We start from the raw sequence: 27,513 nt of genomic DNA on the forward strand, positions 1-27,513 counted from the left end.
TGCTCTTTTTAAGGGCTGATCCGTTAAGACGATGATAGTATGGGCCTAAAAGTACGGTTTGAGCTTTTGGGCTGCGGTTACCAGTGCGAAGGTGAGCTTCTCCATCTGGGGGTACCTTTCTTCAGCCCCCCGAAATCCCCTGCTTATGAAATAGACGGGTCGCTGAGTTCCTTCCTCTTCTCTTACTAAGGTCGCGCTTACTGCTACTTGCGAAACTGCTAGGTACAAATACAGGTCTTCTCCTGGCTTGGACAGGCTGAGCAAGGGTGGAGAGGCGAATTATTTCTTTAGGTCTTCAAATGCCTTCTGACACTCATCCGTCCACTTAACTGATTTCCTTAGGATGCGGAAGAATGGTAGACATTTGTCCGTTGCTTTGGAGACGAACCTGTTCAAGGCCGCAACTTTGCCGTTCAAGCTTTGCACGTCCTTTATTGTCCTTGGCGGTTCCAGCTTCATGATAGCCCGTATCTTTTCTGGGTTGACCTCTATTCCCCTTTGGGATACCATAAACCCCAAGAATTTTCCTGCCGTTACTCCGAATATGCACTTGTTTGGATTTAGCTTTATGTTGTATGATCGTAGGGTATCGAATGTCTCTTGGAGGTCGCTCAGGTGATCATTTTCGCGCAGGCTCTTGACCAGCATGTCGTCAACATAGACCTGTACATTCCTCCTAATCTGGTGCGAGAACATTTTGTTCATTAATCTTTGGTACGTTGCCCCAGTGTTCTTAAGTCTGAATGGCATCACATTATAGCAAAAAAGTCCTTGGCTGGTGATGAATGACGTTTTCTCTTGGTCAACTTCCTTCAACTTGACCTAATTATAGCCTAAAAAGGCATCCATAAAACTTAGGAGCTGGTGTCTGGCCGTAGAGTCGACCAGTGCATCTATCCGCGGGAGGGGGTAGCTATCCTTCGTGCATGCCTATTAAGGTCCGTGAAGTCAACACACATTCGCCACTTCCTGCTAGCCTTTTTGATCATGACTACGTTTGCCAACCATTCCAGGTAATATACTTCCCGAATGAAATCCGCCTCAAGTAGTTTTCTGACCTCTTCCGTTATCGCTCGGTTCCGTTCCTGAGCGAACACTAGCTTTTTCTGCCGGACGGGTGGGGTTGCAGGGTTCACGTTGAGCTTGTGTACCATGACAGAGGGATCGATCCCGGGCATGTCCTCGTGGCTCCATGCGAATACATCTTGGTTGCTCTTGAGGAATGCTGTGAGGGCCTGATGCACCAGCTGGCGGGCCAATGTCCCTATCCTAGTCATTCGCTCAAGTTTTGACTCGTCGAGTATTATCTCCTCCAGCTCTTCGACCGGTTTCGCGACTGTCCGTTGCTCTTCTACGCATATCGTCTGATGATGATCTTCCATTTCTAACATAGCAATGTAGCGTTCCCGGGCGGCCACCTGGTTCCCTCGCAACTCCCTAATCCCATGGTCTGTAGGGAACTTGATCATTAGGTGGTACGTCGATGTTGCTGCTTTCCACGAGTTAAGTGTGGGCCATCCGAGAATACCATTGTAAGCGGACGAGCAGTCCACCACAAGGAATATTACATCCCTAGTCAGTTCTTGTGGGTAATCGCCCACTGTTACTGAGAGTGTGATTGAGCCTATTGGGAATACCCTTGTTCCTCCGAAACCAACAAGTGGAGCACTCGTTGGTATCAATCGCGCTCTGTCGATCCCCATTTGCTAGAATGCTGGATAGTATAAAATGTCTGTCGAGCTGCCGTTGTCGATTAATACTCGGTGAACATTATAGTCCCCCACATGCATGCTGACAACTAACGTGTCGTCGTGTGGATGGTGGAGTCTCCTTGCGTCTTCCTCTAAGAATCCAATGATAGGGCTTTCCGTCCGTGCGGTATTGGGCGCAGAGCCTGTTAGCTGGACGTTCTGGACCGATCTGAGGTACGTCTTTCGAACTTTTATGGAGGAACCAGTAGTCGCGGTTCCTCCCACAATCATCCTTATGTCTTCGATAGGGGGTCTAGGACACTCGGGCTGGCTCTTGGCGATTGGGATCCGCTCTCTCTTTGTTGACGAATTTTTGCAACTTCCCTTGTCTAATGAGGGCCTCAATCTGCTGCTTTAAGTCATAGCAATCGGCCGTGTCATGATCGTGATCTCGGTGGAAACAACAATACTTGTCTCGAGGCCGTTTGCTTGGGTCGCTTTTTAGTTTCCCTGGGAACTTTAGCGCCCCCTCGTCTTTGATTTGCATCAAAACTTGGTCAATCGGGGCGTTTAGAGGTGTGAAGCTCATGAACCTCCCTCCCGAGGGCTTAGGGCGCCTCTCGTCCCTTCTGTCTCCTGTCCTTGGTCTCTTTTGCCCTTGACCCTGTCGTACATCCGCCTGCCGCTCTCTCTTCCTGGGTTTTTCCTCCCGGGCTAGTAGCGCATCTTCTGCGTTCATGTACTTAGTGGCCTTGTAGAGTACCTCTGACATGGTTTTGGGGTCGTTTTTGTATAGTGAGAACAAAAACTTGCCCTTCCGCAACCCTTTTGTGAAGGCCGCCACCAGTATTTTGTTGTCGGCTTCATCGATCGAGAGCGCTTCCTTATTGAAGTGGGTTATGTAGGATCTTAACGTCTCGTCCTCTCTCTGCCTGATGCTCATTAAGCATGCCGTAGATTTCTTGTACCTGTGTCCCTCTATAAAATGTGAGGTGAACTGAGCGCTTAACTCTTTGAAAGTGCTGATGGAGTTCGGCGTCAGCCGACTGAACCAAATTCTCTCGGGACCCTTCAGTGTTATGGGGAAGGCCCTACACATGATTTCGTCCGGTATCCCTTGTAGATGCATCAAGGTCTTGAATGTCTCCAGGTGATCTAGGAGATCCTTGACTCCATCATAACTCTCTATCTGTGGCATCTGAAACTTGTGCGATAGGGGAAAGGAATTGATGGGGGCGGTGAATGGAGAGTCGGTCCGGTTCACTAGGTCGTCAAGATCGTTGGACACTCGTCCCTTAAGGGCGTTCATCATGACCTCCATCTGTTCCTTCATCGCCTGCATCTCTGCAAAGATAGGCGGAGGAGTCACGTCTATGAGGGATGGGAGGCTCGCGTTTTGTCATTCTGGCTTGCTTGGGGCGTTGCTCCCTTCAGGCCCTTCTTGGTCTCTCTGCATGGCGCTGGTACCTTCCTGATACTCCCTCTGGTTGTTGGGTGTTGTGTTCCTCTGACGCAACTGTTCTTCTAGGTCATGATTTTGTTTGGTGAGGCACTTCACGGCCGCGGTGAGAGTTCGAACCTGTCTCTCGAGTGCGGTTGTGGGTGGTTCCTCTCCTTGGATGTCGTTGGTGGTTGCCATCAAGGGAGTGAGCACCATGCAACCCTTTTGTCTCAGGGATGAAGCAACGTTTGATCACTCTTCCGTTTCCCATAGACGGCACCAACTGATGAAGCTGAGAAATTCACTAGTGAGTCACATGATGCCTACGCGCTCGAACGTGAACCTACACAATACAAAGAAGGAAACCTAACAGAAAGCACCGGTGTGGTGCTGGCCAAATACCCTCCGAAGGTTAATTCAGAAATATTCTCACAACTCTAGAGTGCTAGAGAGAGTAAATAATGCGTACCTTGATTAGTGAGGGTATTGGGGCTTTTATAGTGGTTGAAAGTTTTCCCTCTTTTCCTTGGAGTCGAAGTCCTTTCCTTGTAGAGATCATCTTTAAGAGTCCAAAACGTGGTGGATAAGTCTTCTCCTTATGGGGAAGATCTCCACCAATATACGTAAATTTTGGAATCCACTTTGCACTAAAATTCTGTTTAAGGTTTTCCGAGAATGGGCCATAAGTATTCCTATTAAGAGGTTCAGCAGGCCCATGGCTGATCAGCCCATTCCTCTGTCATCCGTCCATTCCGAGTCCGTCCACGTCAGGCCTTGCACATAACAGGCTCGTCTCTTTTTAAGCCCACGAACCATAATTAGCCCATCTCGTCACATTAGGTATCGTAGCCCATATTTCTTCCCTTTCATATATATTCTTAAAAGAACCTGTTTACCATATGAAGCAAAAATTCTATAAAAATATATGTTTTCTTTTATTATTACAGTTAATTATATAAATCTTGTATTAAACATTTCGTGTATTATATTTGTAAAAAAAATAGTCCAACTTGACTTAGCTTTAATACTTTTATCAAGTGCAGAATTTTTTGTTTTCAAAATGTCTATCATTATACACAACAATGAAGTTATCAAATTAATGCTTGCGGTTCCATGTTTTTTGCTATTTATATTAAGCATCATTGTTTTTATTATTTATCTATCATAGGAATTTTCTATAATTTGAATTATTTACTTTTATTGTCATTAGTGTGTAATCTGTGCTTATGTACGAGAATGAAGAATTGTATTGGTTTTGATTTAAGCTTGGGTTATAAAGTATATAAAATATTAGTTCGACCAAGATATTTAGAGGTACTAAAATAGTTTTTTCTTGTAATTTTATCATTACACTGCTATTTTATATATAATTTTGAAAATCACTATAGAATATTACATATATAATATCAATTCACGATCACAGTTCGTGAAATTCTACTAAATACAACACAAAAATAAAAGAATAAATTGATTCAATAGTATCTCCTAAATTGAATTAGAATAGGTGCATGTAATCATTCAGCTCAATTATAATTTGTTACATTCAAGATCTTAACATACAAAATATCTAAATAGAAACAATATAAAAAGCATGCTCATTTGTTCAGAGAAAAAATAATAGTAAAAATCTAAATAATTTAATTTGTATGGAAAGATATCAAAAGCAAAATTCAATTTTGAATCTAATTAAATTTTCTCTAAGTATTGGTTATATATAGTCATGGTATATATATATATATATATATGATTAGGTTTTTTATAGTTTATTTATATTGAACTCCTTGTTTTCTACATTGAATTAACTCACTTGGCACAATTTTTTTTTTTATAAAAAAAATTTACATTAAATTAGATACGTGGCGCAAAATTAAATTCTAATTGAATTCCAAATTTTAAATTGAATTAATTAACTTGGCACAAATATTTAAAAAATTAAATTAATGGGATATATGGCACAAAATTAGGCTCTAATTGAATTTCAATTTGAAATCTAATTGAATTTTCTCTCAGTTTTACAAATTATGATAGACTAGCTTGTAACCACATGTATATGCATGGACACTTAAAAATATACAATAAGATGCATAATATAATTCATATATATATATATATATAATTTAAATACTATTGATAGTCAATTCTATATTTTGTTAACTCCTTTAAAAAAATTTGTAAAGATATTATTAGGTAAAAAATACAAATTGTCCATTTTTTTTTTATAATTATCATGAAGTACTTTTTTTTTTTTTTTAATTTTTACAACTCATTTATTATAGACTCTTTGGTTTTTGTACTTAATAACTCACTTGGATAAATAATTATGATGTAATCCCATATTTGATTAAAAAATTAAGAAGAATCTTTAAAAATAAATAATTTATGACAGATGCCACATTTGAATTTCTCTCAGCTTCACATATTATTATTAATATATATATTTTTAGTAAAAATAAATAAAATCATTTTAAATATGGTAATCTAAGCCAATAAATGCGTTCAATTCATTATTTTGTTATTAGTTTTTGGCTAAGCAAGTGAATCAAAGAATTTATAAAATATCGTTTTCTTCTTTAACTTTTTATAACTCATTCCTGATTTTATGCTGTATTTATATAATATTTCTTAAACTTATATATAAAACGAATAAAATGTATTTCATACCATTTATTAGTATTTATGTTCACCAACAGTGAAAAACTGCGATGTTCTTTAGATTTGTGTTTGTTTAGAGCATCCAGCTGCATCGGCAAACACAAAATCATCTTTGGTTTATGGTCTAACCGCAAAATGATGCTCCAACAGGCAACAGCCTCTCTAAAAATGCAAAAAGTTTTTCTACAATGAATAGTCACTCTCATGGCCTGAATTGCTACTGTTCCTTAGCAAAAGAATAAAACAAAATAAAAAATTAACACAACCGATTAAAATATTCAAATTTTATACAAACGGCTACAAATCAACCCACCTCCTTTCTCTCTCAAACATTTCTAAACTCAAGAGAGAGACACAATCAAAACAAAGACAAAGCACAAATTTTCAAATGAAATAAAACTAATCAAATCAGAAGAAAAAAGAAAAAGATAGAGAATGTCAATTTGATCCATATGGGTTATTGGGCCACATGTTCTTAGAGGTGGGGAGGTGGACGAGCAATGACGGAGCAAACAAAGCGGCGTGCGTGAATGTCTATTTAAAGGGCTGACTCTCTCAAGGTTTTGTTCTTTAGTGATGATGATGAGAGACAGAGAGGGAGATAAATGTACTGGAGGTGGAAAAACAAAAACAAAAATGAAGATAGTGAGGAGAAGAGTATGGATAGGGATGAAGCAAGGTTTCTAGTTAAGAGGAACCGGAGTATACCCAAAAATATAAATAAATAAATAAATCAAGAAATTCCAAATAAGCATCTATTTAGTATTAATAAATTATGAACAAAGACAAAGACAAATAAACACATCTCAGTTTCTCTGCATCTCTCTTTTTTATTTTATTTATAGAAAATGCTTAAGCCACAAACTATTTTACAATTTTTTTTTTTTTTACAAACTACTAATGTGATGAGTGGTTAGTAGTAAGTAAAAAAATAATGTTAGTGGTAGACTCAGATGATAAACATAAGAATTTGTTACATTAATAGTTTTGTAAAGATATTGTAAAGTAGTTTGTGGCTGTAGTATTATTCTTTATTTATTGGGTAAAATACTATTTTGGTCATTATACTTTACTAAAGTTTGTTTTTCGTCCCTAAGTTTTAAGATTTTTTTTTTTCATCCTTCAATTTTATAAAGAGTTATTTTAATAGTTTAGAAACAAAATAGGGATAAAAAAAATAACTTACTTTAACAGTTTAGGGACGAAAAAAAAAACTTTTAATAAAGTTTAAGAATGGAAAGTAAAACATTTTCAATAATTTATGGACAAAAAATAAACTTTACAAAAGTTTAGGGACAAAAACTAACTTTTTATAGTTTAGGTAAAATCTATGGACCAAAATAGTATTTTACCCTTATTTATTGGAATCAGGTTCATAAATTTCGACTAATTGTTTTATTTTTATTAAGTTTTTGGGCTAATGGTTAGGCTGAGTTGGGTTGATGAGAGTGAAAAAAAAAATAAAGAAAAAAAGGGAAAAATAAAATAAAGATAAAGAAATTAAAATTGAGAAAGGTTATGTTCATAATATTTTCACCACTTTCACAACAAATCTTAAGCGAAAGGCAGTTACTGGTTATTACAAGTGGGCAAACAAGTAATTTTCACAGTAGGCTGAGTTGGGTTGATGAGGGTGAAAAAAAATAAAGAAAAAATGGAAAAATAAAATAAAGATAAAGAAATTAAAATTGAGAAATGTTATGTCTATAATATTTTCACAACACTTTCACCACAAATCTTAAGCGAAAGGTTGTTATTGGCTATTACTAGTGGGCAAAAAAGGTATTTTCGCAGTAGATTCACTTTAGAATCAATAACAATTTACTACCTAAGATTTGTTGTGAAAATATTATATGTGGACATAGCATTTCTCATTAAAATTAGATGGTCCTACAACTTACTATAACATTGCCATGAGTGCTCGACGAAATTCTTTAAGAAAAAAATATGCCGTTGGAAAATTTGGAGATTTAAACATATAGTTGTTGAAAATTTGAAACATATATTGATTAGAAATGAATGAATAAATATTAAAGAAAAAATATTTAAATGGAATAGGAAAAAAATTGAGAGTCTATTGGAAAGTTTATTTGAAAAAATAAATAGGAAAAATAAACTATTTAATCTCTAAACTATATAAAATTTTGAAAAAAACTAACTGCTGAAGATACTCTTTGGAAGTACTTCCGAGATTGGTTGCAATAAGTTTTGTCATGGAATGATTCTCAAAAAAAAAAAAAAAAAAGGTTTTGTCATGGAATGAAATCAAGGTACATATATTATTTAATTGGATCCTAATTTCTTCTTCTTTAGGTTGCAATAAGTTTTGTCATGGAATGATTCTCAAAAAAAAAAAAAAAAAAGGTTTTGTCATGGAATGAAATCAAGGTACATATATTATTTAATTGGATCCTAATTTCTTCTTCTTTCAATTTAATTTAATTTTATTGATTCTAAAAAAAAAAAGATTTTTTTTTTTAATTAGTAGTAATTGAGTCCTGACTTGACATTGTTATTGTTATATTTTTATTTTTTGGTTAGTGTTAACAGACACTGTAAGATACTCGTTAAGAAAAAGCTTATGTCAAATATTTTTTTTTTTAATGTCAAATTTTTGATTAGCTTTATGGATGTGGAGCCAATAGAACTAAAATTTTGAATTCCACTTATTATTTTAGTAATATCTTTAGCCACCTCGGCATTTCATACTGATTTTTTTATAAATTAGACCCCGTAATAATTCATCTTTTATATATGTATGTATATATATATATATATATTTGTCATGCTGTGACTGTGGCCCATTGTTCATCATATATATTCATTTCAATTCATTATGGCAACTTGATCCTCATGCTCTGAACGAGGTGACTATGAGTACGTATTTTTTTTTTTGGCTTTTTGTTTTAATACATATTTAAATAATAAGTAAATCACAAAGACGAAGAGCAGTGATGTGGGCCAATCTCATATTCTCTACTTGTCTATGCCTCTATTATAGGAGAAATTCCATCATGTTTCGGAAACATGTAAGACTTTCTCCTATTATAGATTGATTCCCCTGTCCAGTCGTCTATCACTAACAGTCTGTTGGTAACAGAGCCCTAATTTAAAAAAAAAAAAAATTGGCACCACACTCAAAATCACAACTATGCCTACAATTCGCCACATAAGCGAGTTGTGGTTGGTGAAGGGGTAACCACATGAACCCACTATCACCCCTCTACCAACCATAACTCGCCACATGGGTTAGTTATCAGCAGAATTGTAATTTTGGATATGGTACCAAAATTTCTCATAATTTTAAGGCATTGGGCTTGGGTCTTCAGTTTGTAATAAGATTCCAATGAGCTAATCTCTACACAAAAGTTGCCGCATTAACAACTTTTAAGGAACAAGATTTATATAGTCGAAGAACCAAAAGATTTTTAACTTTGATTAAAAAAATCTAGTAGGATGATTAACAATAGTGCCCACAAAAAAAAAAAAGAAAAAAAAAGAAAAAGAGAACGTCAAGCGTCAAAACCCAATTTGGATAATATCACTAAACTACTTAACTACATGAATTTTTACATCAAAATTGGCATTCCCAATGCTTATTAGATTACCCTTAGAGCAATTGCGTCAGTTAGGGCTGTCCAAAACCATCCGGTGACCCAACCCACCTGGAGAACCTGACCGGAACTGATCCGACACTGGCCAACTCGACTACTTTGGAGGTTGGCGGTAGATCTTCTCCTCCAGAACCGACTTCGACAGGTTGGTTTCGGTTTCTCCCCCCAAAACTCAAAAAACCTGAACAGACCAACAAAAAACACATAATCCAGCTAAAAAACCAGATTCCGAAAAAAATTTCAAATTCCAACAAAAAATTTCTAGATCTCGGTGAAAAAACCCAGATTCAGGCGATATTTCACGTAGATTTACCAAGACTTTGACCAGATTTAGCGAAATCTCATCAAATCCGGTGAGATTACCGCCGAATTTGGCGAAATCTCATAGATTTCGATGAGATTTTCGCCGGATCTAGGTTTTTCTCACCTTTTCTTGCAGTTTCCTATCTGTTTTCTCATATATATAACGCCGACTGACTCATCTGCCACTCGTTGAAGTCTAATCCGCCCGACCCTTTTACTTCGACAGTCGGCGGCGGGTGAGTTTTTTCAAAATCCGATTTTGTCGGGTCGGTTCTGAGTTGGGCACAAACTCGACCCGTGGATAGCCCTAGCATTAGTTCTTCTAAAAGATTCCGTCTATTTTACATAAAAAAATCTACTTTTTCTATTTTACACCATCACTTTTACAAAACACCCACATCATTCCATCTATTATACACTATATTTTATATAAATAATATTTTTATATTCTTTTTTTATATTATTTTATTTCTATTGTTCTTTTTCTTATTCTTCATCTTCTTTCTTCTTCTTTCTTTTTCCTTATCTCTCTATCATTTCCTCTTTCTTTTTCTTCCTCTTCTTTCTTCTTCTTTCTCTCACGTTCAGATTAACACTCCATCACAAGCACCACAACCATCAAAACCCACAAGCACCATCGATCTCTGTCAATCCAGAAGCACCTATCTACATTGCCAGCACTGATCCATATGCAGTGGTGGCGATGGCGACAATGATGAAATTACCTTTCCAATCCACGATCTACTGATCCATGATCACCGATCAATGATCCACAAGCAACAATCCACAATCAAAGCACCACAAGCAGCGTTCCAATCGACCCATGGCCACAAGTTTGCAAAAATGCTCTCTTTGTCTCTGTCTCTGTTGGTGTGTCTGTGTGTGGGTGTGGGTGTGGGTGTGTTTGATTTTTGATTGATTTTGTGGTGTGTCTGAGTTGTGGTGGTGGTGGTGGTTGGCAGTGCTGAGTTGCGATGATGTGGGTGGTGGTGTTGGGTCTATGTGGTTGGCGATGGGGGTTATTAGTTGCAGAGATTATGAGAGAGAGAGAGAGAGAGAGAGAGAGAGAGAGAGAGAGAGAGAGAGAGAGAGAGAGAGAGAGAGAGTCAAGGGAAGAGAGAATGTGAGGGGAGAGAAATAATATTAAAATAATGTATAGAAGAGTTACGGTAACCATTGATGTGGTTGCTTTTAGATATGGTCATAACTTGTAGGAGTTGCTTTTGCCTCTTGGCCCAAATAGCTTCATTAGGTGCTAACTTATAGGTTTGCACTAATAAGTTTTCTCAAATATTCATTATCGATATTCCATTTATAAAGTAACCAAAATTTAAAATGAAAAATTATTCCATAAAAAATATGTAAAATAGACATGACATATGGGTAGCTGATAGTACATAAAATGAAACACTAAAAATAAGATAAAGAATTTGTATTTACCCCCATTAGGAAAAGAGTGGGTGCATTTATGGGGTGTTCATGGTGCGATTTTGGGTCATTTTTGGTGTGATTTGGCCAAAACCATTTACACTTCAATTTTGTGGTCACATATGCAATTCGATGCGGTGTACAGGGTACAATTGGTTGATTTTGGGCTAGATTGGCGTAATCCAAAACTAATTTTTTCTTTGTTTTAGGCCAAATTTTAAATTATTAGAATAGTTTTTCTTTTAATCATAATTTTGGGCTGGCTTTTTCTAATCAACACCTGCTTGGCAAGTTTGGGCCAGCCCAAAGCTTTGTTTTTGTTTTTTTCCTTGTAAAAAAGTGATTTTTATTGCTTAGCCATGACATGACAGTATGACACAGAGTCATAGACTACACAGTCAGTAACTCAGTAGCTTTTACAGCAAAACAAAAACCTATAAAACAAAACAAGTATAACAAATACCAATTACTAGGCAAAAAAAATAAAATCATGATAAATTGACAAAAAAATAATCCATGACAGTAAACCATACACAATTATACATGTTAAAGGGTATCATCATATCAAGAGAGAAGAGAAGCGTGTGAGTGAGATAGATTGATGGAGAAGTAAAGTGAGAAGCCTAATAACGCTAACTAAAACATTGTCATTTACTCCCTGGGCATACTTGAAACGCACTAACAATGGCCACTTCATATTTAAGATAATATTAATATATATTTAATATAAAATAAATAAACACACATATATATATATATATATAGGGTGCGGTTTTGTGTGGTTTTCTTATCATAAAACTGAGGTGTAGTGCGGTGCTTTAATGGCACAAAATCGTACCAAACCATGCCGCAAACACCCCTACCTAGGTGCATTAGACATAGGGCAATCACGTGCTGTATATTTTATTTCATTTTTTTAATCTAAAAACAATTAAATGTGACCTCAATTTTTTTTATAGATAGATTTATAAATTTTATAGAATAAACTTGATAATATTTTTCTATAATTTCATAAAAGTTTGGAATAAGATATTAATAAGTTTGGGGACAATTTTTTTTTTTAAAGAAAATGGGACACCTTTTTTTAAAACCAATAATATAATTTACTATTGGCACATAATATAAGAGGTGTTAATAATAAACTCAAGTGAGAATATATTTACTTAATAAGAACATATTTGTGGTACCTCCCTCATATATTGGTTCAAATCCCCCTCCCTCATTATCTACTTATTGAAATAATAATAACAACAACAATAAAATATTCAGTTCGCAATTATTTGACTAGAAATATAAAAAGCAAACAAAACTAGTTAATTGATATCAGCTCCACCATGCAGCTTTCTTCTCCCCTTTTTCTCTCACCATGTATTATTAGTAGGCTCAAACCACTTTTTCCGTATTACTTTTTTCCTGGGTAATTTTCATTTTCTAAAAATTTTCGGCATGTTTCATTTAAGCATCAATATTTTTTTTTTAAAGGTTCATTTTTGGTTGGGTAAAAAAAACTTAAGTACAAATTTTTAAGTATATTCCCAAATTTAAATTAAAACTTACAATTATAATATATTAATTGTCCTTAAAGAAGAAAATAGCATTACTTTTTTTTTTTTTTGGATACGAGCATTAATTTTTTTTGTCAGTCGGTAAAAGCTATATATTTAAATTTAATCATAGAAAGTCTAATCAATTTATTGTACCTAAAGGCTAATAATGGGACAAAACTCAAAAGTAAAGGTGATAGAGATCGCGTGCATTGCAATTGTAATCAATGATTAAGATTAAAAATTGTAAAAAGTAATTTTCAGTTTCAGCTATTAAATTTAAAATATTAAAAGAAGTTAAACAGTTAAAAAAGTAAAAAGAATCACTACAATAAAATGTATTTTTAGTGACGAAAAAATTCGTCACTAAAAGTCCAGTTTTTCGTCACTAAGGACTTTTAGTGACGAAATTGGGCTTTTAGTGACGAAACTCATTTCGTCACTGTAGCCCCGTTACTAAATGTCCTGGGGACGAAAAATTTCGTTACTAAAAGTCCGATTTGATTTTAAAAAAAAAAAACTTTTAGTGACAAAAACGTTTCGTCACTAAATATTTTCCTCACTAAAAACACTATTTAGTGACGAAAATATTTCATCACTAAAAACACTTTAGTTTACTAAATCATATTTAGTGACGAATAATTTCGTAACTAAAACTATGTTCGGGTACATATAGTGACAAAAAAATTCGTCACTAAAACTATTTTTAAGAAAATCCAGGCACATATAGTGATGAAAATTTTCGTCACTAAAACCATTTCTTACAAAATTTTGCTATATTTAATGACATAATTTTCGTCACTAAAAATTTTTTTTGTTGCTATATTTGTGACAAAAAATTTCGTAACTAAAACTTATTTTTTGTTTTTATTTTTTTCATGCCTTTGATATTAACCTGTAACCTGTCATTACATTATTAAAACCTCACATTTGAATAACACATTTATTTCAACAACACATTTATAAAAAAAGATCCATACATTCCATAAGTAAAAAATAAAACAAGTATCCAATTCAAATTCCTTCCATACAAGTATACAATAATTGTTTGTAACACATACAATAACTCAAGATGTTTTATAACAGTACAAAAAGTATAGCATAATATAATTAGGACTAATGGAAGATGTTCTCATGCCTCTTGCTTAGCTCGTGCCTCTTGGTCCCTAACTAGCTCGCTCCTCTTGGTACAATTGAAGCCTTCTAAAACTTCATGTACTATTGGAATCACTGCTTGATCATAAAGATCTCTTTGTTGAGCTGAGGGACCAAAAACCTACATATTACCACAAACAAAATCTTAGCATCTACCATCAAATATGAAACTAGATTCTCAAAACTAACATTGTTTAACATTTCTAACATACATGTTCAATTTTTTTTTTTTTTTTTTGCTAACATTAAGTTGGGGAGGGAGATTCAAACTCAAGTTCTCCTGCCTCTATAGAGAACTGGACAATGTGCCAATGCCGCTAAGTACAAGGCTCTTGGTGACATATACATTCAAATTATAGGACTCCCTTATACTTTCCATTTCAGTGTTCGGATGTAAAGGGTTACATGGTGGCACATCGTTTAATATTCTATTCTTACTACACCAAGGAATGAATACTTATTTTAGATGACAAGACACCATGCACACCATTAAATGGACATTTTCCATTTCAAAGACAAATGAAGAGGACCCTTTTCTTGGAAAAAGAAAATTACTTAACAAGAACACGCCTCTTTACCTACTCATTTTACCCTTTTCTATCCAAGTTTTATGCATATAGCCCTTACATTAGATCACCTTGAAATAATGTGAAACCAAAGAATCCCCCATAAACAACTAATTAATCTTTGAACCTTAATTCTTGAAAGCAACAACCAAACAATTATAAGTAAATATTGAACCACACTTTGAAACAAACACCCAAATGCCAAAACATCAAAGTCTAAGTAAAACCCAATACCCCATTTGTGAAAATCTACTCATCACACTTTAACCCTTCTCAAAAAGTTCATACAATTTTCACCAATCTCAAAAATCCACTTCCCATATCATATACATACAAACTAATTGAAATGAATGAAGTAGTACCTAATCTACTCATCACACTTTAACCCTCCTCAAAAGGTTCATACAATTTTCACCAATCTCAAAGATCCAACACAACCCACCTTATAACACCATGCAAGCCACCTGCTTGTTCCAACACAATAACCCACCACAAAACCAATCACAAACATCAGAAATATAGTGTTTACAAGTATTGAAATCAATTAAAGTACTATTTATCACATCTAATCAACAAGGTCCATTCACATTTACAAGAAATTAAAAACACTCCCAATATAAATTTAAACCACCTTATAACATCATGCAAGCCACTCGCTTGCTCCAACACAAACATACCACCACAAATCCAATTTCCAACATCACAAGTATAGAGTTTTATAAGCTTTTAACTAGAATTTACTTACTTTGTTCAAGCTAAGTTTACAACTTTCAAAAAAAATCCGAAGTTACTGCAAACAATGTGTATTTAGTTTGCAAAAGAAAAGTTAAATTTATAAGTACAAAAGTTAAAGAAAAGTTAAACAAGTAGATAAGACAATAATTAGAACCGCCAATGAAGAAAGATATTTACAGGGGAATGAAAAGCTTGTAAACAACCAAATGTCAACACAAATATCTAATTCTTCAAAATCACTACCCCACATGAAAACTAGCAAACAAAAGCCACAATCCAGAAACAACACTACTTGTACTATAATGGAAAAATCAGATTCAAAAATCAACCATTCAACTGAACAACTCTTTAGAGAAACAATACCAACCATTCAACTAATTGGGAAGATTCACCCAGTCCAACACCAACATAAAGATGGTGCAACTAACACTGTTTAACTAGAGATTTCCCTTTGTCCAACAACCATTATCAACATACCAACTATTAATACAAAAGCTTTCACCAAAAATCCCACATTTGTTTAACATTTTCAATTAAATCAATCAAACAACACAATACAACAAACAAGTAATCTTTCCCTTATTAACAAAAATAATTCTTCAGTAGCTTCTTAAAATGATTGCACCACTTCAGCTACAAAAACAACCAACTAAAGGAAATCCTTAGAGCATGATAATAAGAACTAGCAATTGTACATATGAAACTTCTAGCCTAGAGAGTTTGATTGTACCTATGAAACTTATATCTATGCCCAAATGGAGCTCACACACTAAAACCACCTGTAGCACCAATGAATTGTGAAGAACTTAGATTGACACTGACAATCTACAAAACACCATCAACTAGAACATCCCAAACGGATGTTTAGATAACATAAAAAGTTTAATTAACCTCAGATGGTCACTTAATACTAAATTTTGCTATGTTCTGTCACAGGGGTAGTGAAACGCATAAATTCCAAACATTAGTAAAAATTTTAAGGCAAAGCAACAATTGAGACTATCTCGGGTGCACACTCTAGCATCCTAAACGACCCCAATCCTCACAAAGGTTTTAACCTATACCCTGGACTCTCGAGTTCCTAATCAGGGGACACTAATGACTAGTATTTTGGAATTTCATAGTGCAAACCCAAGCAATGGCAACCATTCAGCATTGCACAATGACAAGATATGGTCACTCTATGACATTTGAGGTAGACTCAAGTGTAACTCCATCCTTCAGTTTGCTTAATTTCAAATTTCAATGAAAGCTAGAGATGTGATCATTAAACAAAAATTAACAAAAAAATTAAACAAAAATTAAGAAAAAATACCCATTACACGAACTGATGCGTTACCGGTTGTGGTGGAAGGCAAAGCGTCGCCGGAAGAGTCGCCAGATGATGCGAACTGAAGCGTCGCCGGATGGTGTGAACTGAAGCGTTGCTGGATGGTGTGAACTGAAGCGTCGCGAACGTTCAGTGAGCTGAAGCGTCACGAACGTTCGGTGAGCTAAAGCGTCACCATCGTTCGGCGCCATCGGAGTGTTGCCATCGGTGCCAATGGCAACGCTTAAGCGTTGCAACGGCGCCAACGACGACGCTTAAGGGTCACAATCGGTGCCAACGGCGATGCTTAAGGTCGCAAAGGCGCCAATGGCGAAGCTTAAGGTCGCGATCGGCACCAACAGTGACACTTAAGGGTCGCGATCGGCGCCAACGGCGATGCTTAAGCGACGCAACGGCGCCAACGGCGGCACGACAAGCTTTATTGGCGGCGACGGCTGAGATCAGGTGAAGCGGCTGTGAGGTATTGAGTGAGGGAAAGAGAATCAGGTAAGGGAAAGAAAATAAAGTGGGAAAAGTGGAAAAAAAAAGGGGCTGAAGAGTTTTAAGTATTAAACTTTTAGTGACGACTTGTATGTCGTCACTATAGGCTAGTTTTAGCGACGAAAATTTGGATTCATCGCTAATACTCACATCTAATTTTATGTTCCTTTTTTGGTGACGACTTATTTTCACCACTATTGGTCACATTCAGTGACGAAATGAGTTTCGTCACTAATAGTGTTCTTAGCAACACCTTTAGTGACGAAAATTTTCGTCACAAAAAACTTAAACTTTTAGCGACAAAATAATTCGTCACTGTAGATGAATTTAGTTTGGCGCTTACATTTTTGTTTGGCACCTTTAGTTCAACACAACCTATAGTGACGAAATTTATTTTTCGTCACTAAAAATTACTAATTTTTTTTTTTTTTTTTTATAAATAGTGACGAAATTTATATATGGTACCTTTTTGTGACGAAAAAATTTTCTTCACTAAAATTCGTCACTAAAAATACGTTTTGTTGCAGTGAATTTGTGAGAAAAAAAGTAGGTAAATACTAAATACCCACCTAATCTCTTTTATTATTATTTTTTTTGGGAGAAGAAAGTACCCACCTAATCCTAATACAAATGAAGTTATAAAAAATGTTAGCTTTCTCATAAAATGTTGGGGAATTCTAGCATTTTACCCTTAATTTTTTTAAAAAATTTAGCAATATGTCATTGTTTTGAAACTATATAGGTAAATGCCCCTGTTTCGATACTCGATTACCTTAAAATCGAGTTTAAATGAAATACTCGATTTGTACAAAATTGAGTTATGCCCGATCAAACTTAAAAAAAAAAAAAAAAAAAAGAAAAAAAAAAGGAAGAACTTGAGTTCCATTAAAAGCGCCACTATAGGGCAACAAAAATGTAGCTATAGGTTATGCCCGATCAAACTTTAAAAAAAAAAAAAAATTGCATGGAACTCGAGTTCCATTAAAAACGCCACTATAGGACAATCAAAGCGTAGCTATAGGTTATGCCTGAGTTCCATGCAATTTTTATTTATTTTTTTATTTTTTTAGTTTGATCAACTATAGTGGCGTTCAAGAACACCTATAGCGGCGTTCAGAACACCTATAGTGACGTTTTGGAACTTGAGTTGCATGCATTTTTTTTTTTTTAGTTTGATCGAGCATAACTCAATTTTATACAAATCGAGTATTTCATTGAAACTTGATTTTAAGGTAATCGAGTATCGAAACAGGGGCATAAACTACGATAATTTGGAAACAGGGCATATTGTCAAATATTTTAAAAAATAGGGATAAAAGGCTAAGATTCTCTAAAATGTTGGGCTTTCTCATAAGAAAGAAGAGTAATAATCAGGATAGAATTTTACACTACAATTCATCACGTGGCGAATTATAAATGGTGAAAGTGTGATTGCAAAGAGTTGCGTCGTGATTATTGCTCAAAAAAGAAAGCTATACCTGTACTTGACTAGAAATAAAATAAGATTTGCAAAGAAAAGCTGTTAACTCACGTCAGCCTTTAGCTTCCACTTTTTTCTTTCTATCACGTTTTTTCTTGTGTCATTCAATTTTATTCATTTGTTATGACTGTACAATGAGACAGATAATGAACAATGAGACAGAAAATGAGTAGTAGATTGAAAATGATGTTACAAGATGAGTAGTGGAGAGAAAATAATGGTTCATGTAATATTTATCAAAACAATCTCCTTATATATACACACTTTTTTATTTGACAAGTTATATATATAGATACACCCAACAAAAAAAAATTTTAATACTTTCAATCAAAATTATTTTTTATGGCGATCTTTCAAAAATAAAATTGATTTATTTCATTTTCATAGTGAAATTCCTAAAAAGTTTCATTTTAAATACAAATCATCAAATTTTATGCTAAAGTAAGTATAAAATCTTTCAATTGAACTAATAAAATTTTCAAAAACTTAAATGATCCAAAACTTGGAGGAATAAATTAGGCTCCAAACATATTTAAAACTACCTTACTCTATCCCATTATATGACAACTAAAGACACATTTCATGTGTAGTTTTAGTGACAATTTTTTTTATGAGTCAATGACTTGTTGATCATCATATAACGGATTGAAAAAGATAGATTCAAACATGTTTGATGCCAAATTTTATCAAATATTGAACAGATATAAGAACACATTTTATAATAAAAAATAGAATTACAAAAAATAAAGTTATATCCCTATAACTATTAGACCATTTTTTTTAAGAGCATTATTGGACTAATTCAAATATTTAGAGGGGCCAATTTTTATTTTTGTAGACTAAATTTTGAAAACATTAAAATAATTGTATATATATTTAAAAAAATTTCAACTGGGAGAGGGGGTGGGGGGGGGGGGGGATGGCCCCCCGCCCTTGTACATACCTCCACCCCTGCATGTAATAGTGATGGATGTAACGGGTCATAAGTTAGCCAAGTTGAGTTGGTTTGCAAAAAAAATGGGCAGGTTGTGGGTTGACCCATTTTTTATTTCGGTTAAAAAAAATTCTAGTTTGGGTCGGGTTAAAACCTAACTATTTGGGTTAGGTCAACAAATATTTGCCCGTTTTGCCATGTCTAAGAGATATACAATCGATTATAATCTATCATAATTTGCTGCATATGAGAGTTGTAACAAGTGTGTAAAAGTGTGAGTACAAATGTGTAAAAGTGTGTGTACAGACGTGAGTAATTCTACATAAAACATCACAATTTTTGCCATAATTATCCTATGTGATAAACTGTGAATGACTACTCGTTACTTTCACAATTTATCATAATATGCTACATATGACAATTGTGTGTACTAACACGAGTAATTCTATTTTTTTTTTTGAGAGTGTTTCAATTTATGACGTCCGCTTCTGATGATAGCCTTTTATTATCAGACCAAGATACCAATCAATTTTTAGTGTAGGCGGTGATTGAACTCCAGATCTTTTATTCAACCATCAGAAATTTTATTAATTGAGTTACCAATTAAGTAATTCTAGCTAATAACACAAATTATCATAAATTTTACCACAACTGTCGTATGGAATATACGGTAATTTAACGCATGTGACTTTCAATTGTACTTTCCCTAAAGCTTTTTTTTTTTTTGGTCCTTGTCATTTTCCTTTTCGTGGTACTAGAAGTTTTGGTTTTGGCTCCAAAAAGCTGTCTAGTTACATTATTTCAATTCTCACTCATTGCATCTTTCTACATTCTTAAAACGGTAATATGTAAATTCTCCTATGCTTTTAAAAATCTCAAAGCATTCAGTATTAAAACAACAGCTACACTTACAGCAAAGTTTGGTGATGACTGATAACTAGTGAGAACCAACAGAGTCACAGAAATGGCAGCATTGGCGTTGGAGGAATGGGGAGACCTAGAGGGAAAAGTGGTGACGGTGACTGGGGCTTCCTTAGGCCTTAGTGTTGGCTTCTGTCTTGACCACGCTAAAGCTAGCTGCAAGATCATTGCCGCTGCTTGACGTGTCGATTGACTCCAATCACTCTGTCATCAAACCAATCACCTCCTTTCTTCTTCTTCTTCTTCTTCAAGCTCCCCAAGAGCTGTGGCTGTGGAGCTCGACCTCACTGCCGATGGACCCACCATCGAGAAGTCTATATAGAAGGCTTGGGATGTGTTTGGCCATATCCACACCCTGGTCAATAATGCCGGATTTCGAGGTACGTAGGAATACATTTGATCTTACTTTGTTAGGTAGGAATCGTGCAACCACGAGCGTAGTCAGGAATTTTTTTTGGTTGTTGTTGCTGGGTAATTGTTTATGTAGGGGCTAGAACCCCTAAGTTGAAGGTCACTAGACTTGACCGGGTACCACTTGGGCCAACAGGCCCGGTGGTAGCTAGGATTTATTACTTGAAAGGCTGAATTATGTATTAATATGTTAGTCATAATTCATAAATATATTGTATACAGAATGAAAAAAATCAAATTATGACAATAATTTCTTAACTCAAATCGTTGTACAAATATTATCTAATTTGCTATAAACAGTCACCAAAAAAATATTTTGTAAAAAAATCATGAATCTTCTATAGATGTTATGATCAATGTTTCTTTCAATAAAATTTATCCATTATCAATTTTACAGGATATGGCAATCTAAATTCTCTCCTGGAAATAAATCAATGTTAGCACAACGTATTAGACGCCTAAGTCCAAAAGTAATAGACAAAAAAATAAATCTGAGATGATGGTGATGACAGAAAATTTTATTTATGAGAAAAAGTTTATTTTTTGGGGCAAAAAAATAGAAAAAACTCTTGAAGTTCAAGCAGTGCACAACGCACTTTCACAATTTACCACACAAAGAAGCTAGGAACATAGTGCGTACTTTTGTATTCATATAAGAAAATGAAAGGACACATGGTGCCTAGGGATTTATTGAGTTTTACGTGTGCTAGATACACGTTGCGTTTCCTGCATTTGACGTTTCCTGCGTTTTCCCTTTCTTCTTCTTCTTCTTCTTCTTCCTTTTTTTTTTTTGGTCTGTGTTGCAGCACCCGTTTAGGGGGACAAATGGCTATTATTCATGAACAGTAGCCATATATTTCTGACTTTTCAGCCACTTTTCATCAGTTTATGGGTCCGTGCATTGTTCATGGGACTTACAAACTTTACTTTTCAGCAACTTTTTCATTAAAAATGAGTCCTACGGTATTATTCACACATTTAAGATTTATTTTGCTATAATGTTTTTTTAGTTTTTAGTTTTTAGTTTCAGCAAAATAAATTATATCCAAATGGACCCTAATAAAAGTGTGTGGATGTAGAAACTAATATAAAAGCTAACAGTAGAGGCTCTATTATTTTTTTTTTGGGTGCGGGGAATCACTGTAATTGACTAATTGTAAGGGCCCAGTTTAAATTTATAAACCATCATACAAGGGATTTCAAAGTTTCGGGGGGGCCATGTGACACGTTACACATACCTTCACCCTTTCGAGCGAGTTGTACTTTTTTTTTTTTTTTGAGAATCGAAAAAGGGGGTCTTTATGGTCATATTACACCCCCGAGTAGGGAGCTAGTGGCCTCGGTCGGGGTAGTCCGATCTTGGGGGCCCTTTTGTACCACTGTGTGGGAGTCACCTCACATTTGTGAGTATACCTCATCACTAAGTTTACCCACCAACGAAAACCTATGGGCAGCGGGACTCGAACCTGGGTATGTTGCATGAAGAATCCGAGCCTTACCCACTTAGCCAAGCCCCCGTTGGCTCGAGCGAGTTGTTATGATTGTGAAGTAACAACTAACTCAAGCCTTATCTGAAAAAAAAAAAAAGCCAATAATCAAACATAAATTTTAGGACCAAACTGTTTTTATCATCATTTGCCATAGCTATTAAACGTGCCTATCATAAGTGGAGAAAAAAAAATGATGGTTCAATTAAATGTGACGGATCGATTATAATTTATTTAGAATTTATTTAGTAGGATAGTTGTGGAAAACAAATGTGGTTAAGATTGTGGCTATAAAATAACTTGTAATCCGATACTCCTTTGGCTATATGGGGCTTGAGTTACTAAATAAAAAAATCTAGTCAATTGCAATAAAACTCACATTATATATCTTGTGGGGCCCAAAGAATCTGGCAACCCTGGCCCACTTTGTACCAAGCCCAAGGTCCAGGCCGAGGAAGAAGAGGCACTCGAGGACGAAGTGAGAGAGCCCAAGTTGCCCAGAGACGTTGCCGAGGACAATCCTGTCCTCGGCCGATCAAGACCATGGGAGGAGGAAGCAGTGGGCCATCAAAAGTAGCCTCCCGGAGCATCCCTGGAGAAAGATCAAGTACATACTGTCAGCCATAGAAACATGGTGGAAGAACAATTCCAGGATGAACTATCACCTCCACATTAAATGCCTACAACTAACGTTCTGGCCGCATTAATGAGAAAATGACCCCCAAACAATGCAGCCTTGGTTGCTACAACCCAGAGAAAGAATGGGAAGGCGGCTGATGGGACAGACACTCAAGTAGCGACTTGCTTGTTCAACAAATGGAGGGCCAAGATCAACTGAAGGGGGATATATAATGTAAGAAATCCCTTTGAGAGAGGGAATAAGCAATATAAAGGAGGATAGACCATAGTGACTCAAATCATCTGAAAGACCTTAGTAACCAAGCATTGAAGGAATAATAAGAATTACACGTTCCTCAGGAAAGTGCCAAGGAGCAGAATTTCATGCTTTAGCTTATATTCTTGTAATTAAACCCCTCCACAACCATGTTCGTTTGTTGTAATCCTCACTAAGGCCTAGTTCTTAAATCCATCCTCTACAAATTCATTATATTGGGCCAGTTGGGCTTGAGTTCACTCATCCAATAGTAGAGCTGCTCAAACCCAGCCCTTACAATTGGCGCCGTCTATGGGAAGAACTTGTGTGTTAGTAAGAGCAACAATCAAACATGGAAGGATCAGACCCTCGCCAAGTAGGCCCCCACCAGCCTGAATTGGTTGGGTCCCAATAGCAGGGTAACTTCTATAACCCTGAGCGTGATCGAAATGAAGAGAATGGAAAGTTTCGAGAAGGAAGTGTACACACCACTCAAACCAGCATAAGCCATTCACGTGGGGGCAGCCACGTGCTCCAGAGGCGAAATGACGACCGAGTCATGCAACGAGAAGAAGAGGTTAGGAGCCACGTATCCCAGAAACAGGATGATAAGCTGGCCATGCAGCGAGAGATAGACGACTTAAAGAGACAGTTGCGTCATGCACAACGAAGGCGGTTTCGCCCTAGTCCTGACATGCCCTCTGACGACGAAAAAGACGACGACTATAGGCAAAGGTCGAGCACTCCTCCAAGCTAGACCTTCTCACACGAAGAAGAGTACCACCGGAGGCATAGACGAAAAAGCCATCTCTAAGGGGCTTGGGGAGAGACGCCATGAGCAGGGCACTAGATAAACTCTCCAAGTCACCTTTCACGCGTCACATAGAGGAAGCTATACTCCCTCGATGATTCCAGCAGCCAACCTTCACCATCTATAATGGCAAAACAGACCCTGTGGAGCATGTGAGCCAATTCAACCAAAGGATGGCTGTCCATTCCAAGGACGAGGCACTGATGTGCAAAGTCTTCCCCTCCAGCTTGGGTCTAGTGGCGATGAGATGGTTCAATGGCTTGAAGACGAACTCCATAGATTTGTATAGATGGCTGACCCAAGCCTTTGGCTCCCACTTCGTTACAAACAACAAAGCTCCTCGGCCCTTGAGCGCGCTATTGTCTTTATCCATGCATGATGGCGAGACCCTAAAGGCCTACTCGGAGCACTATTGGGAGATGTACAATGAACTGGATGGCAATTTTGGTGATGTCGCTATCAACACCTTCAAAAATGGTCTCCCAGCTGGGCACGGCTTGAAGAAGTCCCTGACTGGTAAGCCTACCACCAGTGTGCGCTAGCTAATGGATCGGATCGACAAGTACAAACGAGTAGAAGAAGACCAGTAGCAAGTTAAAGGAAAGGAGAAAATTATCCCCCAGGAGAGGAGGGATTTTAGGTCAGACCGGTACGACAACAGCCACTTGAGGAGAGACTTTACAGGGCAATCTAGAGCAATTAACACATAGACCATCGGCGCTGTGTTCTGAGAACCAGTGCACCGTGTATTGGAGGAAATCAGGAACGAGCCATACTTTAAATGGCCGAATAAGATGAAAGGAGAATCCACGAGTCGCAACCAGAACCTTTATTGCCAATACCACTAGGACCACGAGCATACTACGGAGAACTGTAGAAACCTTCGAAGCTATCTGGACCAGTTAGTCTGAGAAGGAAAGCTGAGGTACCTTCTACATCATTCCAGCAGGAATCAAGGTTAGGCCTATCAGGAACCCCAGAGAGATAATGCCCTAAGGCCGCCCGCGAGGACGATCAACGTGATCGTAGCTGCTCCGGGAAGAATAGGAATGCACCCTTCACTGGTGCTAACTGTGGCTTGGCTGCCAGCCGAGGAGTCCCAGCCAGAGCCAAAAAAGGCTAGAAGGAATTTTCACCCGATTTTGACCTTTTTAGGGGAAGACAAGGTTGGAATCATACAACCTCATGACGATGCGCTGGTGATCACTCTCAAAATTAGGAATTACGATTTGAGGAGAGTGATGGTGGAAGACGGCAGTGTGGCCGGGGTCATGTACCCGGACCTCTACAAGAGGCTAAGATTGAAGCCGGAAGACCTGACGTGCTATAGCTCTCCCTTGATAAGCTTCGACGGGAAGCTTGTTATTCCAAAGGGCATGATCAAACTACCCATCCAGACCAGCCCAGAGATAGTGGAGGTGAACTTTATTATAGTGGACACGTACTCTCTATATATAGCCATTGTCGGCAGACCCTGGCTCCATGCCTTGGGGGCCGTCGCCTCCTTGTTGCATCAGAAGGTGAAATTCTCGTTAGGTGACCAGGTCCTCGAAATCTGTGGTTGCCAATCCACGGCAAGGCAATGTATGGTCACTGCCATTTCACAACAGCTCGACGCAGAGCCTTCAGCAACTGCCGAAGAGAACTTATAGCAATCAAAGGCCCCGGTGGCACCTACTGATGCAGTTGTCGGAGAGGCGAAATGTGAAGATTTGGCGAAAGTGGTCATTGGCGATGACCCATAAAGGTTCTTTCAAGTTGAAGTCCAGCTACCTTTTTAGGAAAATGAGGAATTGATTGAGTTTCTCAAGAGCAATATCGACGTGTTTGCATGGGATGCCTGTGATGCCCCAGGGATCGACTCATCCTTCATCTGTCACCATCTCAATGTCAATCCGTTCGTAATCCCCAAGAAGCAGCAGCCCCGACGCCCGTTAAGGGAGCATGCCGATGCGATTAGAGAAGAAGTGATGATGCTTAAGCATGCGGTGGCTATCAAAGAAGTTTTTTACCCCGAATGGTTGCTAATACTGTGGTGGTCAAGAAAAAGAGTGGAAAGTGGAGGGTTTGCATGGACTTCACGGACCTGAATAAGGAATGTCCAAAAGATCCGTTCCCCATGCCTCGAATAGACCAGTTGGCGGATGCAACTACGGGCCACCCCCGGATGAGTTTCCTAGATGCCTTTCAGGACTATCATCAAATACCATTGGCCTTGGAGGATTAGGAGAAGACAGCCTTTGTGACGCCTATCGGGAACTACTACTACAAAGTAATGTCGTTCGGTCTACAGAACGCAGGGTCCACTTATCAAAGGATGATGACAAGAATGTTTGAGCCGCAATTAGGCAAAAGCATCGAAATCTATGTAGATGATATGTTGATAAAGAGCAAAGTGGTGTTCGAGCATCTGAGGGACCTCGGCTGCACCTTCGACGTCTTGAGGAAGTACAAGCTGCGCCTAAACGCCTCTAAATGCTCATTTGGCGAGGGATCTGGCAAGTTTCTAGGCTACATTATTACCCATAGGGGAATTGAGGTTGACCCCGGCCAAATCAAGGCTATTAATAACCTCAAGCCTCCGCGAAACCCTAAGGAGGTCCAAAAGCTTACTGGAATGATTGCGGCATTGAATCAGTTCATTTCTAGGTCAGTAGATAGATGCAGACCATTCTATCTCTTGATTAACAAGTGGAAGGGATTTGAGTGGTCCGAGGACTACATTGTGGCCTTCCAGCAACTTAAGGAGTACCTATCCCGACCACCCATCATGTCCAATCCTGACGCCGATGAGGTTCTTTATGCGTATATCGCTGTGGCTCCTCATGCTGTGAGCCTGGTGCTAATACGTGATGAGAACGACATCCAAATGCCAGTCTATTTCATGAGCAAGTTGTTGCATGAAGCTGAAGTCAAGTACTTGCCCTTAGAGAAAGCCATACTAGCCGTGGTCCGTGGTACACGAAAGCTCCCCCATTGCTTCTAGGCCCACACAGTTGTTGTTTTAACCCAACTTTCCTTGAGGGCCGTACTTCGCGCTGCCGATTACACCGGAAGGATCGCTAAATGGAACACGATTCTAGGGGCCTTCGACATCAAGTACATGCCCCAGACCTCTATAAAAGGCTAGGCCCTAGCTGACTTGGTGGCCGAATTTGCTGAGCCCCCAGTAGAGACAATAACAGAGAAGCAAAACACGGAGGAAAAGTCAGTTGGGGCAATCTCTACCCCAGGGCCCCTCGTTTGAAAGTGTACGTTGATGGCACAGCAAATCAGAGGAGGTCGGGAGTGGGGTTGGTCCTGGTGTCCCCTGAGAAGTCTGTCATAGAGAAATCCCTGAGACTTGGATTCTCAGCCACTAATAACGAGGTCGAGTATGAGGACTTGTTACAAGAGATGGTCATGGTGTAGAAGATAGGAGGTAAAGCACTGGAAATGTTCTCGGATACAAGATTGGTGGTAGGCTGAGTAACGGGAGACTTTGAAGCTAGAGATGCGAGGATGCAAGGGTACTTAAACAAGGTCAAGTGCTTGCAGTCGAACTTCGACTTTTCTAGCCTATCACATGTCTCAAGAAGTGGAAACACCCATACAGATTCATTGGCCTCACTTACTACCTCCTCGGTAGGATACTTGCCTTGGATCATTCTTGTTGA

General features: G+C 37.4%; 1 protein-coding gene across 1 annotated transcript; it reads right to left on the reverse strand.

Annotated features, from left to right (window-relative positions):
- Positions 1 to 2,004: 2,004 nt before the first annotated feature.
- Positions 2,005 to 3,033, reverse strand: LOC136064574 (uncharacterized). Its single transcript, XM_065766480.1, has one exon. The coding sequence runs from the start codon at positions 3,031 to 3,033 to the stop codon at positions 2,005 to 2,007; it is 1,029 nt and encodes a 342-aa protein (XP_065622552.1).
- Between the last annotated feature and the right edge of the window lie 24,480 nt (positions 3,034 to 27,513).

Source organism: Quercus suber, unplaced genomic scaffold (assembly GCF_002906115.3).
Source record: "Quercus suber isolate HL8 unplaced genomic scaffold, Cork oak 2.0 scaffold_709, whole genome shotgun sequence".
NCBI classification, from domain to species: domain Eukaryota; kingdom Viridiplantae; phylum Streptophyta; class Magnoliopsida; order Fagales; family Fagaceae; genus Quercus; species Quercus suber.

Bases quoted from the DNA above. Each gene is read 5' to 3' on its own strand.
- LOC136064574 (XM_065766480.1), bottom strand. From the start codon at position 3,033: ATGCAGGCGATGAAGGAACAGATGGAGGTCATGATGAACGCCCTTAAG.